Consider the following 16,872-nt stretch of genomic DNA (forward strand, 5'->3'; position numbering starts at 1 on the left):
GATTTTAAAATTACAATTCGTCAATGCTATTGGTCTGAACTTTTTAAGATGTCTCACGTCTGTTCTTTTGGAAATCAAGGTAAGCATTCCAAGGTTCAAGCAATACATATCTGCGTTAATATGAGTGAGTGTGCATGCTCATTTGTGGACGTCTGCTCAGGGCCGTCTTCAGGAATTGGTGTCCAGGAGTCAGCTTCGGCATCCCATGGATTTTTTTTTAAGCAACCATATATTACATTAGACAATCCGTTTACAGATATTACATATATAGTCACGACACAAGACAAACATGCTTGTCAAGCAACTTTGCACAAAATACCCTGCAAGAAGTAAAACTAAAATTCTACTCTTGGAGAAACTTGTGCCTCGCCGAACCGTCATCCACCCACGTCCCACCATGGCAGCACCGAAAAAAGGGGCGAAACTTTGGAATTTTGAAACTACAATTCGTCAACGCTATTGGTCTGAACTTTTTAAGATGTCTCGCGTCTGTTCTTTTGGATATCAAGGGAAGCATTCCAAAGTTCAAGCAATACCCAAGCAACGAGATCGAAACTTCGTGGCACGTCGGTCGGGGATTTTCCCCGTGGTCACCAGAACTCGACGCCGTCATCTTCATCCAACACAATCGAAGAAGAGAAAGAGAAACACCGCCGCCTGCCATCATCCACAGATCCAATTGCAAGACAGCAAACACAATTACAACAACTAACATGATCGCTACCCGCAAAGTGCCGACTGCTGACCACGAGACACGAATCTCGCCGGATCCAAAAAGACCCTCGTTCAAGCCCATTTGCACGCTCGGGACAAAGAGACCCTCGTTGGTCGTGACGGCGTGACCCATTTGCTGCGTTCCGTTCCTAGCCTGTATGGGCATGGCCGTGGTGGTCCTTTTTTCAAGCTAGCCTAACTAGCTTTTTTGTTAGGGTACCTAACTAGCGCTGAGGGAAAAGCCCATCTGTAACCCAGCCAGCCCAAAATCAACAAACTGGGTCTTCGAAACTCTGGCGAGGGCCCATAAATCTTTTCGTCACTAGCGCCGGCCGCCGCGTGTCGCCGAGTCAACCAACGACAGAACGTAGGACGAGACTCCCAGCGGCAACTGCAAGTGAAACTCTCCCGGCCACCGTCTCCCCTGTCATGTCGTCCCAAGGTGTGGGATGGGCGGACGAGGCGAGGCAGCGGAAGCCATGACGTCATCTCCTCTCCTTCTGCCCCGCGCCCCCGCGCCGGCTCCGGCGCCGGCGGTGCGGGAAGAGGTGCGGCGGCAGGTGGGGCTCGCGGCGCCGCTGGTGGCGTGCAGCCTGCTCCAGTACAGCCTGCAGGTGGTCTCCGTCATGTTCGCCGGTCACCTCGGCGAGCTCTCCCTCTCCGCCGCTTCCGTCGCCTCCTCCTTCGCCAACGTCACCGGCTTCAACGTCCTGGTAATTAAGCGGTAACGTTACCAAATTATTAAGCCTTGTGTAATTGTGTTGCCACTTGTGAAGTAGGAGTATGAGGGGTTTCCATAGTTGAATCGCACCGTGAGCAAAATTAACAGAAAGTTGTCCCGAACAAAAAAAAACAGGAGAGCACAAAGTTCAACCTAGATGGTTTTCGACACGGCTGTAGTGTGCTTACCTGACTAGCAAGTACTCCCTCCGATCCATAAAAGCGTCGCCATCTTAGTACAAAATTTGTAATAACTTAGTACAAAATGGGCGACACTTTTTATGGATCGGAAGGAGTAGCAATAGTCTGTGTAATTTGACATTCTCTTCTAAGTCCTAAACTTCTAATGCCCTAGCAGAAGTTGCCCACTTTAAACTGAAGTAGCTTTATTGAAAATTCTACCTGTTTGTTGCATTGCAATGTGCCAGATGGGAATGGGAAGCGCGCTGGATACACTGTGTGGGCAATCGTATGGGGCAAAACAGTATGATATGCTCGGGACACATGTTCAAAGGGCTATGTTCGTTCTTATGCTTACAAGCGTTCCTCTGGCCTTTGCTTTGGTCTTCACTGGCCAAATTCTTCTTGCTGCTGGTCAGAATCCAGAGATATCATATGAGGCTGGACTTTACGCCCAGGTGTTGATTCCTGGTCTTTTCGCATATGGCTTGCTTCAGTGCCTCACCAAGTTTCTGCAAGCCCAAAACATTGTTCACCCACTTGTAGTTTGTTCTGGAGTGACATTGATATTCCACATTCTGCTGTGCTGGTTCCTGGTTCAAAATTTAGGTCTTGGCAACAGAGGTGCAGCTTTGGCAATCTCGATATCTTATTGGTTCAATGTGATATTGCTAGCGGTGTATGTTAAACTCTCTGAAGCTGGCAGAAGGAGTTGGCATGGATGGTCATGGGAGGTATTAAAGGATGTTAACATGTATTTACGTCTGGCCGTTCCATCTACATTTATGACTTGGTAAGCCTGAGATGGAGCAACCTCTAAAAATATGCTTGCTAATAAATTTATCTTGGCAGTAACATGTATTTACAGTTGGGCGAAGAAGTGATATGTGGTTTGCCATCTTCTTTCTTCATGGAACTGGTTATTTGACTTGCAATATACCTCAGCTTGGAGTACTGGGCATTTGAGATGGTGGTTCTCCTTGCAGGTTTTCTTCCAAATCCAAAACTGGAAACTTAAATTTTGTCCATCAGGTAAGAAGACAGAACTAGAAATGCTCTCATGCCTTATAGTACTCAGAATTTCTTGCAAGCAGATGACTTTTGTTACATTCAACATTTTTGCTCTAAAACAAGACTAGTAACCTGGTACACTCAAATCACATGGCAGTACTAAAGTAGCATGGTGTTACATGCCTTTCGTTTTTCCTTTCTTGTGATAATCATGAACAACATAGTTAGCTTGCTTGGCATATTATGCTTTCAGATGCTTGATTATGTGAAGTAACATGGCTCATTTTTCCAGCCTAAACACAATGTGGATGGTCTATACAATTCCAAGTGGCCTCAGCAGTGCAATAAGGTCAGAGGAGCACAGATTCAGAGTGCCACTCTGTTCCATTCATCTTTCCTGAGATTTAATATCTCAAATTGTACTTATAACTTATAAGTGTCACTCCACGATTCTTGTTTCTATGCAGTATTAGAGTATCTAATGAATTAGGCGCCAGGAATCCGAAAGCAGCACACCTATCAATTCTTATTTCAGGAATCATATGTCTAACTGAAGGCCTTCTTGTAGTTATCATCACAGTTTTTGTACGAGATGTCTGGGGTTACTTGTACAGCAACGAAGAGGAGGTTGTGAAGTATGTATCAACGATGATGCCAATTCTTGCTACTTCTAACTTCATGGATGGCATACAATGCACACTATCAGGTACATCATAATTATACATCCTAGTATTGACATTTTTGCATCTAGCATTCTCCCTTATACAGAAATCATATCTTGTATGTGTAATGCAAAATTCAGATTATCATATTCCATAAAAAAAATCTCAAACTGAGGACCTTTCGCTCCCAATTTCATTGAGTGCTTCTCTACTTAATAGAAATTAGCAGTGCTCCTGCTTTTTCGTCAAAAAATAAAAATAAAATAAACATCCCACACAAGTTCAAAGGTCTGGAAGCAGTCAGCACTCAGCAGAGTACCATCCTGCCAGCGCAGAGCATATTGATAGTTCAGCAACCTTTTATTTTTGTCAGTCTTGATGCTGGTTGGTTTGCCTCCTTATGCAATACAGGTTCCCCGAGTTATATCTTCCTGTCGTAACGTGAACAAACGCATGGGTCTGAATTCCAGCATGGCAAGCCACACATAACTCTGCCTTTTAACCCATCTATGACCAATACATTTCATAACCCTGTTATTACCGTGTTAGCTACCCTGATGGTTGTAAATGACGAGTAATATAAGTATTATGAAGAAGAATGATATTTCATGTCATGTGCTATGGGTTGTAAAATTTGTTAGATTACATTTAGTTATTATGCGTGAAATTTTACATATTTTGATCAATTCATTATATGTCACTGGAAAGTTTTGCGGTTCGGGCATGTGCCAATGATATTAATTCGTTAATGATCCTTTAGAAATGAAAGACAACAACCCTGGCTCGTTTTATTGGAATTCATCGGTGATTTTATTTTGTCACTTTCACATCTTTTTTCCCCTTTAAATGGACTCCGAGAAGCCAAACAACCTTAAGTAGTAGTATCATATCAAAATTAAACTATGAATAAATATGAATTCTCAGATCCTAAATTGCTAGGAAATCTTTAGAACAGTGGACTACATTTTGGGGAGGGTGGAAGCTTATCAGGCTGCATGCATTATTTGATGAAATGCACCTTTGTTATATTCCAGAATATTTTCATATATACACTGATAGTAGAAGAAATAACTATCACTAAATCAGCAAGAAAGTGTGGTTGATCTTTCTAGTTTTTCTCGAAATCCCACTAACCCAATTCAATAAGTCTATATAAAGAAAAAACCTATATACAATATAAACATCTATCAAGTACTCCTAGTCTCCTAAACATGAACATCCTGTTCACACGATAAATAAGCTGATAATTCCATTCATGCTTGCTTGGACATCTCTTCGATCACCAAATCTCTAGCCCTATAGATTGTAGCAAGGCACAGGCCCACATGCTCTTCTAGCTCGCCAGCCAGTCGCTTAGAGGTAGAACAACTCCTTCTCAGCTCCATCACCATCTCCTGCACTGGAAACTTTTCATCTACCATCTCCATGCAATACATCGCCATTGTATTCTCGCGCTCGATACCGTCAGAGAGCCGCACCACAAGGTCGCTCACTGTGTCGAAGTCCCTACCAAGAACGTAAGTGCCCTTTGCGACGGTATCGAGTTGCTCCTGCAACTGCCGCAAAGACTTCGTCTTGGAACGTTTTAGCCTTGTGATCCTCCTCTTGAGCACAAAAGGGCAGAGCCCCATGACTGCAGATCCAACCAGAAGGCTAAAGAACAGCAGGTGTGCTGTAATGCCAATGGCAACTGCACCACATGCTATGATAAGGCAAGCCCTCGAGAGCCTCTTGATTACTTTCATTATCTTGAGTTTCTTTGCCACTTTCTTGTGGCTTGATTTGATGGTCTGGAGTATGGAGGAGTATTTGTCATGAATCTGTCTGAATTTGCTTCTTGTCGTCGTGCTGAAAGGATTGCTTCTAACAGGGAATGTTTCGAGTGCAAGGGGAGTACTACTAGTGGCAGTAGTACAGCCTAAAATGCTTGCAAGGAAGTTGTCCATTGATTGGTAGTTGCTTTGAGTGTTCTTGATGTTCCTCAGTAGCTGCCTGCAGATCTCTGAGGCTTCAGTGCTGGCATCAAAGTAACCAGTCATTGCAAGCCCAAGTTCAGTAGATTTTATTTCCTGCATCATTTTATGAAGCATTGGAAGGATAAGATCTTTCTGCGGCTGAAGAAGGTCTTCCATTTCTTCTTCATATTCCTGCTTGTTCAATAAGAAGCGCATGTTGGACCGTGTGCGCAGCGTGTTGACGTACTCTTCCTCTATGCTCAGGCCATCTTGGATGCCCACCTGCATTTCCATGCCTGATACAGAAACAAAGATTTTCAGTGTGCAAACCCTAAATTTAATGAAACTGGCGGTCATTGAATTGTTATGCAAAGTGAAACTTTAAAACTGCCCTGTCGTGTGAAGGCAACTGACAAATGACTTGCATGGTTGAAGAATACGGAAAACAAGCACACAGAAGATTTTGACGTTTACCTTTGGATGAACACATTGATTCTTCCAGGCCCTCTGAGATATTATCTACCTCCAAGTTCTTGATCCTTTGAGACAGGCACTGTTTGCCTCTTATCCAGTTGCAGTACTGCATGCCTTGGCTTAAAATCAACCTCGCCCCAGGCTTTATATACAAGCACCTTAACAAATAATATCTTGTGCTATGTCTTGTACTGCCCTCCAAAAGCTTCTTCAAGCTTGTGCAGCTTAGGCTTGTTACTCTCTGACACCCCTGGATATAAGGGATCGTATCTCCTGATCCTGAGGCTGTGGCAGTTCCACGCCGTATTCTTTAGTGACCAACTCTTGCACTCCACATCGCAGTAGCGATCCAACGGTGTCATCTCTGTCCTTTACTATCCGCCATACTGGGAGCCTTTAGAATTTGGATTGTGTGCAAGCTTTCTCGATGGTTGCTACTATAAGCCACAGAGAAGCTAGCACCTATCTAGGTGTGCTTCAGGTGGTCAAGTTGCCTGAGGCAGCTTCCTTTCTGATGGTCAGTTGTCTAAAGAAGCTTCCTTTCTGATGGTTAGTTGCCTGCACCAAGACACAACCTTTCCTTTGATATGTGTATGTACTGGAGGTTCTTACCCATCATATACATTACATCTTCAGAACAGTCCATTGTGAGGTCTAAAAAGTAAAAGCCAAAGAATTGGGTATCAATTTTTCAGAACATGCACTTCTGCAAAGAAATAAACTGGTTCAGTAGATGTTTTACTTTTACCATACTAAATGAATGTTCTCAAGAATAAAAGTCGCAGAGCTGAAGGTCACAACAGCTTGCTGTGAATTATTAAGAATTGAGATAGGAAATTGAGAATGCAGTAAGTTTGAGAACTTGCACTTTATGGATGCTTCCTTTGACCCCAAAAACGAAGAAGAAAACTGGCTGCTTACTTTGGTTGCTGCAACCAATTAGATTCTACTTTTTTTTTCTTGTATTTCAGTTGCCACTTCGCCACATTGGAAATGCACTGCTCTTGCTTGCACAGGAGGACCATCTGTGTCTGATCACATCAACCGACACGGTATCCCAAACAGAAAGCTTGTAGATGTCGATCACCTGATCACCTCACCACATGACATCACATGTATATCTCATATAGTCATATGCAGCAGCACTAAGATGGGATTTTCAGCACATGTAAAACCTGAATAGGGCTTTTCCAGTCTGCAAGCATCAAATGTATTACTTCCTCCGTCCAACAAAAGATGTCTCAACTTTGATTAAATTTGAATGTATCTATACACTAAGTCATGTCTAGATACATTCAAAATTTGACAAACTTGAGACATTCTTTGTTGGACGGAGGGAGTATCATAAATTGATCCTTAGGTGGTAAGATCCCACCTGCACAGTCCCAACATGGGCCATGGGCCCCTGTGTTGCTCTTTGAAAACAATAGTAGGGTTGGGCCTACTTTGTTGAAAATACTCATACCTCTCAATAGATGGCATTGCGATGTCCCCGTTTATGCGATCAAGTTGACACGTCATGTACTCGAAGTTGTCACAGTCGTAGTAGTCAAGCTCCAATGTAACAATGTTTCACCGGTTGACATCCCGTAAACTTTTGCTAATATTTCCCATTGTCCAGTTAGATATACTTTGTTACTAATTTGGTTGATGAAAATATCATAGAATTGACCACCGGTCATTTTAAGGTGCAATTTATCCTTGCATAGTTGTGCAATTTTCCAATGCAGCATGGAAGAACCTGTGAACGAAATTGTTGACATTAAGTTGTGTATTAAAGCAGTATAATGTTCTCAATCAAATTAAATTGAGGCAACATTTGCTAACCAAGCCATCATGAATGGTGATAGTATTGCCATTGTCGAAATTACATGGCTCGGTACACTCCCACACATCGCATATGCAAAATTCACATAAACTACGTCGCGCCTGTATAGTAATGAACTTACAATCTAATTAACATAAACATTAAAGACTGTAACTAAGAATAATTTTTTGGCCGTTACCTTGTTCCTTTCTTTGGCCATATTCACGGTTTCTTGACTTCAACTCATATTCAAGTACTTCTACTATACTGCTACTATAGCACTTAGGCTCAGTTTGCGGTTGCTGAACATATTTTATAATCTGCTGTGAATAAATACACAGGAAAGCAGGAAAAAGTTGGTTAGCCAAACGGAAAAATAGACAAAAGCTGATTGGAAAAGCTGGATTATCAATTTATCATAATCCACCTCAATGCCAGACTCAGCCTTAATACATGCTTTTCACTTTTGGTGGCTCTTGCCTCGCTGCAGACTGTACTGCATCGTATTGACGAGCATGGGGAACAAAGACCTGTTGAAGATCTCGTTAACCTTCATATGAGAAATTACCTATCTTACTTTTCTTGGGCTGCATTTGCTAATTTACCTGTTTATTGCTCTTAAGGTGCTGCTAGAGGGTGTGGCTGGCAAAAAGTATGTTCATTCATCAACCTATGTGCTTACTATGCTATTGGCATCCCTGCAGCTGTTATTTTTGCATTTGTTATGAAGATCGGTGGTAAGGTAAGTTCGATCTTAATGCATTTCTGGGACCATATATTGTGCGGACTCTGCCTGAATTCTAGAGTCCCCTTTCTGTGGCAGGGTCTTTGGATGGGAATCATATGTGCCATGTCTGTGCAAATATTAGCGCTGCTTGTGATGATCCTTCGTACCAACTGGGATAACGAGGTATATTCATGCTTTGCAATCGATGTAATTGGACAGTAGATCAGGAGTGCATACATGAAGCAGGGTCAGGTCAGTGAGGAAGGGGATGTATCGCTAGTCTCTACAGAATGCAGGGTTTTCTGCTCTGTCACAAGAAGATAAATTGCAGTTCTTCTTTCTCCTAAAATTATTTTGGACAGAGAAAGTTTGCATCATGACCTTTGACATGTCATACAGGGCCTTGCCTCGCCAGCCGTTCATGCTTTGCTGGGATGATTTGGCATGCTCTTATAAGTCTTATCTCACTATCTTGTTGAACTTGTCTTTGATAAGCTTTCTTTGTCACCTTTGTAGGCTGAAATCGCCCAAGCAAGGATTAGAGTCCAGGAATCAGATGGCAGCATAGCATCGGCCTGAACATCATCAATTCTGATTATATCGCTACCAAGGTAGATGTTCTCTTGTACAATATCGTTGACACCGTTGAGCGTTTGGTACCCATTGTCTATATATTCAATAAGATCGAGTGATTTAACATTTTTAGACTCGTTTTTCTCTATATCTGACATCATAAAACACTTCTTGATCTGTGAACCAAAAACTAAACACATTTCCTTACACGGTACCCATGCACATTTATTGCTCCAGTGAGAGTAGGAGACACAAAACCATCACGGACATAAACTGAAGCCACAAACAAAAGCTTGCAGGCTAAGTCGTAGCACCATACGGAGTACGGAGTACTACACATTTGTTTGGAGTTTCCCCTCTTCACCAGATCGGACTGCTACGCTTCAAGACAAAAAGGACTAATCATTAAATTAACAATACCATGCACTGCTCTACCTACTTTCTTGTTCTTCCGTCGAGCTACTCAAAGCTAGCTAGTGCAGAGGAAAAAGCCTTTCGAGTAGTATCTGGAGTTACACTCCAACATCCTTTAGTTGTTGGGTACGGCCATCTCTCGGCTATACCTATACATCTGAGTGTCCATCGTTGAAAGATTGCATGCGATTCTTCTTTGTAAACTAGAAATAGTTAACTACGATTCCTTTAGCAGTTCAGCGACATAACCCCATGCAAGGCTATGCTTTTTTCTAACATATATTGGCACTAATCGCACAAAACCGTGGATTTTGGAGGGAGCTCTGAAACTTTTTTTCTGTAACATCCCTGTAGGCAAATTGGGATTGATTAACTACTAACCATGCATGTATCAGATGATAATATGGTATCATTTGCCATATATGTGCGATGTGTCGCTCTCTTGCTGGACCAGAAGTCTGTAGCACGTAAAGCAGCAATAAATCAGCACCTGACCCGGGCAAGAGCTTCTGGATGCACGCAGCCATGGCATCATACGCTGTTTGCCTGCTTGGCTAAGCCCAACAAACAAGACCAAGAAGATGTACCTAGCAGAAGAACGTGCTCAAGGCATCCTAAGCCAACTGATGGCATCCGAAAGCTACATTTGCTCTGCCGGTTAGATCTGTGATCCAGGTCAAAGGGCCGAGAGATTTCTGACCATCAACACAAACAGGCTGCATCTCATCCTGGCATTTTCAAAGACTGTACGTACACGTACCCGCCATTGCCTGTTCGGAAACAGCAGCATCCCCTTCCAGAGAACACAGCATCCCCTTTCGCAGAGATCACTTTCCTGGCAATGATGCCACCCACAGCCTTTCCAAGCCTTTCCAATTCAGCTGCGAAATCATGGCTTGGAAACCCACCATACAACAGACTGAATGGCAGCTGAAAACTCAACGGTTATCTGTCAGCTCCATGGATCGATTGAGACGGCAAGCGTTTTTTTTTTTCTGGTTTGTGGTCACGCAGGAGACGGATGGCCGGACTGAGCTATCGTCCACACGCTCACAACAGAAGATCGGGGCACTTTGCTTACGTTTGCAGGAGATGTTTTGATCTGGAATACTTTCGGTTTCCTGCAACCAGATTATCACAGCCGTGGAAGGAAGGCGAGGAGGCAACAGAAATCCGGTGGCTCTCCCAACTCCCAATGAATTAACCAAGTGGGAAGTGGGGATCGATCCTCGTGGAAGCCGAGCTGTTTTCCCAGGCCTACTAACCGCGTGGGGATGGGGGGCCGGTGAAGGTTAAAAGATTCTTACCTGAAAGATACCGCCAACAATCGACCCCTCTGAAGAAGCTGAGGCTTAAGCGAGGATTAATCGTTACATTGGCGTTTTCCGGAGCTGATCCATGGCCATCTGATGATCACGTGTTTGACAGGCAATATCATGGGGGTCGAAATTCTTTATTTCCGGTGCTGATGCCGGGTAAAGAAATGGAAGAAATGAAAAGGAACCGTCTCTGCTGGTACCCTGTCGTGGGCTGCCCCATCGTTTTCGTGTGGAGAACAGAGCAACAACCACTGAGAACCTTTGTTCGTGGCTTGTACTTTAAGACCTTTCCCTGGTGCGTGCTAGCTGCCTAGGCCATTTTTTAAGCAAGGTTGCTCTCACATGCTCCTACTAGCTGCTAAAGAACTTGGGACATTTCTGTTCGGATAAAACCAGGGTCAAGGACTCGGTGACGGGGCTTGGAATAGTGCTGCCCTAAGCTCTAAGCTACTCTAAACCACATCCTTTCAAAAAAAAAAAAAACTCTAAACGACATAATGTTGCCTCGACTTATGGCTCTAGGTGTTTTGAGAGCTAAAAGTTGAAAAACATCTTAAACTGCTGGTCCGAAAGCTAAAGCTGAGGCCTCCTAGACTGGTCCGAACTGAATGTATACATGTCTGAAACTTTTGCTGCTGAGAATGAGGAGGCACGAATGATGAAGCCAGTTTGGGACCTGAAAAGCGAGAAAGCATCCGGCCTCCTCTCAACAATTGCTCACATGCACCCTGTAGTATGATGATGCTAGTAAAGTGGATCACTGATCACTGCCCCATGTGGACAAATAATTACTGCCTCTTTTCATCTCTTTTCACTGATCAATCGATTTACAGAGTGTGTGTGTAAATTAACCTCTGGACAGTTGTTGCCTATGCACGACACGAACTTGCTCGTCTCCTCCTTTACCAAAAAAAGAAGAAGAAAAATGAAATAGAAACAATGAATCTTGGCACAAGAACAAAACAAAAAGAGAATCAACACACAGGAGCCTAATCTAAAGCACAAGCCCGTGCCGTTGGGTCAGTGTCAGGCAGGCAAGCGACTGCGCGCCAGCTCCAGCGTCTGGACGAACTTGGTGAGATTAAGCCTGACGCTCTGCTTGTCAAGGTACACAGTCTTGATGGCGTCCCAGCCCTTCTTGTGCACATCATAGGGATGCTTCAGGTAGAAATGTCCCTCCGGATACAGGTTCCTCAGCGAGCTCTCCTCCAGGGACACGTTGTACTCCATGTAGTTCACGTCCATGTCCTTGGCCGGGTCCTTGAACGTCACCCTGGACAGCCATTCCAACCCTCCAAACGGCACCACCTGCAGCAGCACGGCCCGGCTGGGCAAGAACACCATGTTGGTCAGCCCTGCCCCGTGCACGCCCATCATGATGTCGGCCGAGTTCACGAGCCGGGCGAAGTTGGGCATGTCGGTGTGGTTGTCCGGCTCGGCGATCCGAACGTCGAACTTGGCCAGCGCCGCCGCGTGCGCCATGGCGCGTTCGTTGAGGAAGCGGCGGGAGGACTTGCGGGAGATGATGAGCAGCCTGGGGTTGTCCCGGGACGCCACGGGGCGTGTCAGGTGGAAGGCGTGGCGTAGCAGGCGCTTGAAGTCGGCGACGGTCTCGCCGCCCGGGGAGCGTTTGGGGTCGATCCCCATGGCGCGGTGGAAGGTGGCGCCGATGATGATTCTACGGAAGCAGTGGACTTGTTGGTCGTTGTCGGCGTCGATGACGTCGTAGTTGGAGAGCTGGCGGAAGAGCGGGGTGAACTTGTCGAGCCACCAGTCCTTGATGTCCGTGAGCAGGAACTGGACCTCGCCCCGGAAATGGTGGGTGCTTGTGAAGAGGGGCACGAGCACGTCGGTGTAGTCGTGGTAGAGGTTCCCGGCGAACCCGCCGCTGGAGAAGAGGAATGCCGGGACGCTGTGGTTCCGTGTGCAGAGCGGCGGGACGACTGTGGTGTTGGAGGATTCGGTGTCGAAGGGGAGGAGAGTGAACTCGCGGACGTCGTCCATGGCGACGGCGTCGTGGCGGCGGGCGTAGGGCTTGGTGCGCCACTCCTTGTCGAGCGGGTTGATGTAGATCTTGGAGTGGTTGCCGTCGAAGCGGATGTCGCCCACGGCGGCGCAGCGCTCGGAGCGCTTGCTGGTGTTGTAGCATGTCGGGCGGTGAGGGTCGAAGTCTTCTTCCCCGATGGGGCCGTCGATCCTGTACCGGCTGCCGTCGTAGTCCTCGTCGACCTCCACCTCCAGCACCGGCGCCGCCTTGGCTGCAACCAATTCGAGAGCAAACACCCAATTAGATTAACTTAACAAACATCCATTGTCAGCATCTGAGCATGAAAAAGGGGGAATTGGGGAGCGTACGGAAAGGGGTGGAGCAGTAGCGGGCCTTGATGAAGGTGAGGACGCAGAGGGAGAGCAGCATGGTGATGACCATGGCGGAGTTGCCCATCCGCCGGGGCTCCTGCCGGGATCGACCCTGCTGCTGCGCCTTCATCATGGCTGCCGTTCGGCCGGCCGGCTAGCTGCTCGGTGAATTGGGCGCGGGGGAGGAGCAATGGGCAATGGGCGCGGGAGCTGTGCGGAGAAAGGGTATTAAAGGTGGGGTTGGTGGATGGGACGGCGAGGCGAGGCCATGGTTGGTGGTGGCGCCGTGGTGGGTGGTTCGGTTGACACGAGGGACCCCGGCAACGAGCAGTAGCAGCAGCCAGTAGCTACCACCTACAGACTACAGCAAACAGCAACAGCACTCTACTGGTCCAGCTTAACAACCCAGCCCGGCCGTGCAGTGCAGTGGCCTCGCCGTATGGCCGATGGAGTTGATTAATGAACTACGTACGCAGATGAAAGCTTTTGCTCCTCCGATTGCTCTCGTCCCCGGCCCGGTTGAGGTTGGGAATTGGGATGGATCGATGGGATTTATCGCGTTGGGAGGGACGGAATGAACGGCGCCGTGTAACGGGTGTGCCGGCCGGTCGGACGACTGGGCCGGTGATGGTAGTGAAGCCAATTTCTTGGGTTGAGGCGACACCTGACTAAATGTTGGTAGGCCGTGTCATGCGTACGTGATTTTGCGGCGCACGTGTTTTGCCATCGGCGTGCGAGTCACGAAACACCGGCCCAGCAGGCCTGCCGGATCTGAGTTAAGACATGGACCAAATTTAGTACCGTTGAAACTCTAACTAAAAATCAATCGATTTCAAATACGGAGTAGCAAAATCGTACTCCCTCTGATCCATAATAAGTGTTTAAAGATTTAATACTAACTTAGTATAAAGTTATACTAAAACTGAGACATTTATTATGGGTCGGAGAAAGTATTTCTTTTAATCATGTTCATGACCGCACAATTACATGGCATGGCGTGAGACAAAGACACAAGGCAGAACAGTCCACAGAAAACAAGAGACAATACCACGTCACATAAGATAAAAAAAATTACTACTCAAACACATGTAAAAAACACAAGGTAGACAACGTGACACAAAAAGCATGACAACCACGAGACACATTGCAGAACGAAGATGCAAAAGAAAGCAATTACGGATACAAAATGCGGTACAATTACGAGAGACATAATGCACGACAAAAGGCACCGGGTATGAAAACTGTAATAATACGCTGGGCAAAAAACTGTGAAACGTTAGGCTGGACAAAAATAATGCTGATATTTTTTAAATAAAATAATTCAATATGAAATCTACTTTTTGAAGCTCTTTTCTGTGAAAAATATCAATGGTAAAAGTGTATTGCAACTTAGACCCTCGATTGATTGTTTTTTTATTTCAGCTTTATTAGCAGGAGAAGAAAAACACCTCCTAGGAAACTCGCCATTTGCTCTCCCAAAGCATATACCGCATCTCACACACGGAGGGTACATCCGTTCGGAAAGAGCGCTTGTTATTTTTTTCAGCAAAACCGAATTTGCTCCCGTAAAACGTGGAATCTCAAAATCATGAATCAATAATGTCGCACCTTTGACATCTTGAGCTAGCTACTGCTGCTACCTAGCTTGTGCGGAGCTCAATTAACGGCAGAAAACAACACGTGCGTGCAGCGCAAGCGTAATGATCGAGCATAAAGAAAGGAAAGAAAGTTATGCCGTCTCATTTTCAGAGGCTAGCTTCTCGCATTTTTAGTTCAGAAGTGGGGAAAAAAAAGGCTATCCTTGATCTACACCTGAATGGCTAGTAGCTAGCTGTAATGTCCTTCTCCTTATCCCTGAGGATGAAAGTAACCTGCACGATTCAGTATTTTCACAAGCAAACACACGTTTCGTGTCCTGTAAAACACACAACTGCAATCAAAGATTGTTGGCGGCAACGAGTAAAATCCCCAAGCCACGCACGCACTTAGCTAGGATGCTTCACTTTTAAGTACTCCACTCGTCTAATCCTGGTCCAGGGAGCTTTAGCATCTCATAGGACACGACGATCTGGAACCCGTACCGTACCAGAGAAGAGACGGTGGAAGCTAGAGAGAAAGAGATGCTCTGCTACAACGCAGGCGACGAGAAATCATGGGGGAGCAATTGCTATCACGTGTTAATCTTACATGTGTATTAGATCGTCCAATCCAAGTGAAATTGATGGACGAGACTTCACCTCGTGAAAAAGATTGATGGACCGGACAGGCGGCTGGCTATTAGACTCTCGCGCTAGCCGGACCTCTGCTAGTCTGCTTTGCCTTTTGTTGCTGGAAGGGGACCTTGTTAAATAGTGCTGCCGGGAACAAATAATGTTTGCTTGTGATGCAAACTTGCTGGTGTTGTTGGGCTGCACCGTGTGCGTGTGTGTGTGGCTGAGCGCTGAAGCAGCAAATTAACACAACGTTGCTTCGAGCTTCTGAACGAGAGCGGAGAAATGTACCGTTAGTGTGGTCTCCACTTATTGCCCTGCCCGTCGGATGTAGCTTTGAGATCTGTGCCACGTAATCTGAGTTGTCATTCCTTGTTAATTACTCCCCGATCCATATTATTTGTCAAAATATTACATGTATTTAGATGTCTTTTAGGCATAGATATATTCATATTTGGATAAATTTAAGACAATTAATATCGATTGGAGGAAGTAGTTAGTCTGAGCAAAAGAGAGAGAAACACTCTACTTGACAGTCAAAGATAGTAGGCAAAACCATTGTGAATTTCAATTAGCAAAAGATCTAGTAGATGATATTTCTAACCTTCAATAATCATGTGAAATGACCCTTAAATGCACGGCTAGTTTATTAACTTGGCGCTTATGTGCAAATTAGTCGCCGTACTTGCAAACGGCTAAATCGAGTGTTGCAACTTGGCGCGTATGAACGCGCAAGGTCAAAAATATGAGTTTGTATGTTTCTACGCCGACGTGGCATGCCAACGCTGACTAAATTGGTTTGGCCGGCTAGAAAATTTTGCAAAAAAATCCTCTGTCTATTTTTCTCTCGTCGTTGACATCGTTCCCCAGAACGCATGTGGATTCATGGATGAAGCTTGCCGCAACAAGTGCTTCGCCAGCTTCGGTGAGCTGAGTGGTGCTAGCACTAGCTAGCGTGTCCAGCTCGAGGGGGTCGGCGACGACGCGGTCAGCTTCTTCTTCCTGCCCGCTGCCGTTGACTTGCCCGAGAACAGCGGACAGGCCTTCACAGTTTCACGCTCAGGTCGACAGCAGCTGCCAGCACGAGGAACATGGCGGCATCCTCCATACACGTACGTGCCGCGCCACCACCTGCACCACCACCGGAGGCCTCCCCTCGCCGCTCGCTTCCCCATGCACCTTGCAGCTCATCACAAACCCGCCGCCCGTACTCGCGCCATGCTGCCCATGCTCAACGCGTCGCACTCCGCCGCCTCATCGGCGTGGACCTCGATCCGGTGAGGACGTCCATGTCGATGGAGAACTCGCCGCCCTTGTCGCAGCTCACGGGCGTCTCCGACACGAGCACGCACGCGTGCTCGCGCTGCTCAGGGAGGAGATGCAGGCGCAGCAGCCACACCGCCACGTCCTTGCCTTTCGTCATGGGCCTCGGTGGTCGCCGGCTCGCCGCGGATGAACTCCCAGTTGGAGATGGACTGGATGTGGCGGTCATGGATCTGAACCACCTGCGGGTTGAGCGCCACCTCATCTTCAAACTGGAACACATACCGGGGTCAGCCACAGCCTTCACCCACACGTGCAGCTCCCAGCTCCCCGCTCACCGTACGCCCACCCTGACCATCCGAACCAGCCCACATACACGCATAGCCATGGGATTTCGAGATGACGCTCAATTTGGAGAAGTAGATAATATCCCGCGTCGTTGCTGCGGGATTATTATTTTCTATAAATAGATTAAAAAAAACACA

The 16,872-nt window shown here is 46.2% G+C and overlaps 2 protein-coding genes and 1 pseudogene across 2 annotated transcripts; 1 reads left to right on the top strand and 2 right to left on the bottom strand.

Moving 5' to 3' along the window:
- Positions 1-1,045: 1,045 nt before the first annotated feature.
- Positions 1,046-8,969, top strand: LOC100832203 (annotated as a pseudogene).
- LOC100826322 (UPF0496 protein At1g20180) lies at positions 4,400-6,351 on the bottom strand. Its single transcript, XM_003563484.4, has 2 exons — positions 5,717-6,351; positions 4,400-5,538 (listed from the first exon to the last, which is right to left on the bottom strand). Exons 1-2 carry the CDS (start codon positions 5,826-5,828, stop codon positions 4,541-4,543), a joined length of 1,110 nt encoding a protein of 369 aa, XP_003563532.2. The 5' UTR covers positions 5,829-6,351; the 3' UTR covers positions 4,400-4,540.
- A 2,362-nt stretch (positions 8,970-11,331) lies between the features above and the next one.
- Positions 11,332-13,405, bottom strand: LOC100826633 (EGF domain-specific O-linked N-acetylglucosamine transferase). The gene is made up of 2 exons (XM_003563485.4): positions 12,912-13,405; positions 11,332-12,814 (listed from the first exon to the last, which is right to left on the bottom strand). Exons 1-2 carry the CDS (start codon positions 13,045-13,047, stop codon positions 11,583-11,585), a joined length of 1,368 nt encoding a protein of 455 aa, XP_003563533.1. The 5' UTR covers positions 13,048-13,405; the 3' UTR covers positions 11,332-11,582.
- Positions 13,406-16,872: the final 3,467 nt, after the last annotated feature.

This window comes from Brachypodium distachyon, chromosome 1 (assembly GCF_000005505.3).
Source record: "Brachypodium distachyon strain Bd21 chromosome 1, Brachypodium_distachyon_v3.0, whole genome shotgun sequence".
Classification (NCBI taxonomy): domain Eukaryota; kingdom Viridiplantae; phylum Streptophyta; class Magnoliopsida; order Poales; family Poaceae; genus Brachypodium; species Brachypodium distachyon.

Coding starts and splice junctions, on each gene's coding strand:
- LOC100826322 (XM_003563484.4), bottom strand. CDS start 5,828: ATGCAGTACTGCAACTGGATAAGAGGCAAACAGTGCCTGTCTCAAAGG. Junction 5,539..5,716: donor ATCAATGTGTTCATCCAAAG/GTAAACGTCAAA, acceptor TTTCTGTATCAG/GCATGGAAATGCAGGTGGGC.
- LOC100826633 (XM_003563485.4), bottom strand. CDS start 13,047: ATGATGAAGGCGCAGCAGCAGGGTCGATCCCGGCAGGAGCCCCGGCGG. Junction 12,815..12,911: donor CTACTGCTCCACCCCTTTCC/GTACGCTCCCCA, acceptor AATTGGTTGCAG/CCAAGGCGGCGCCGGTGCTG.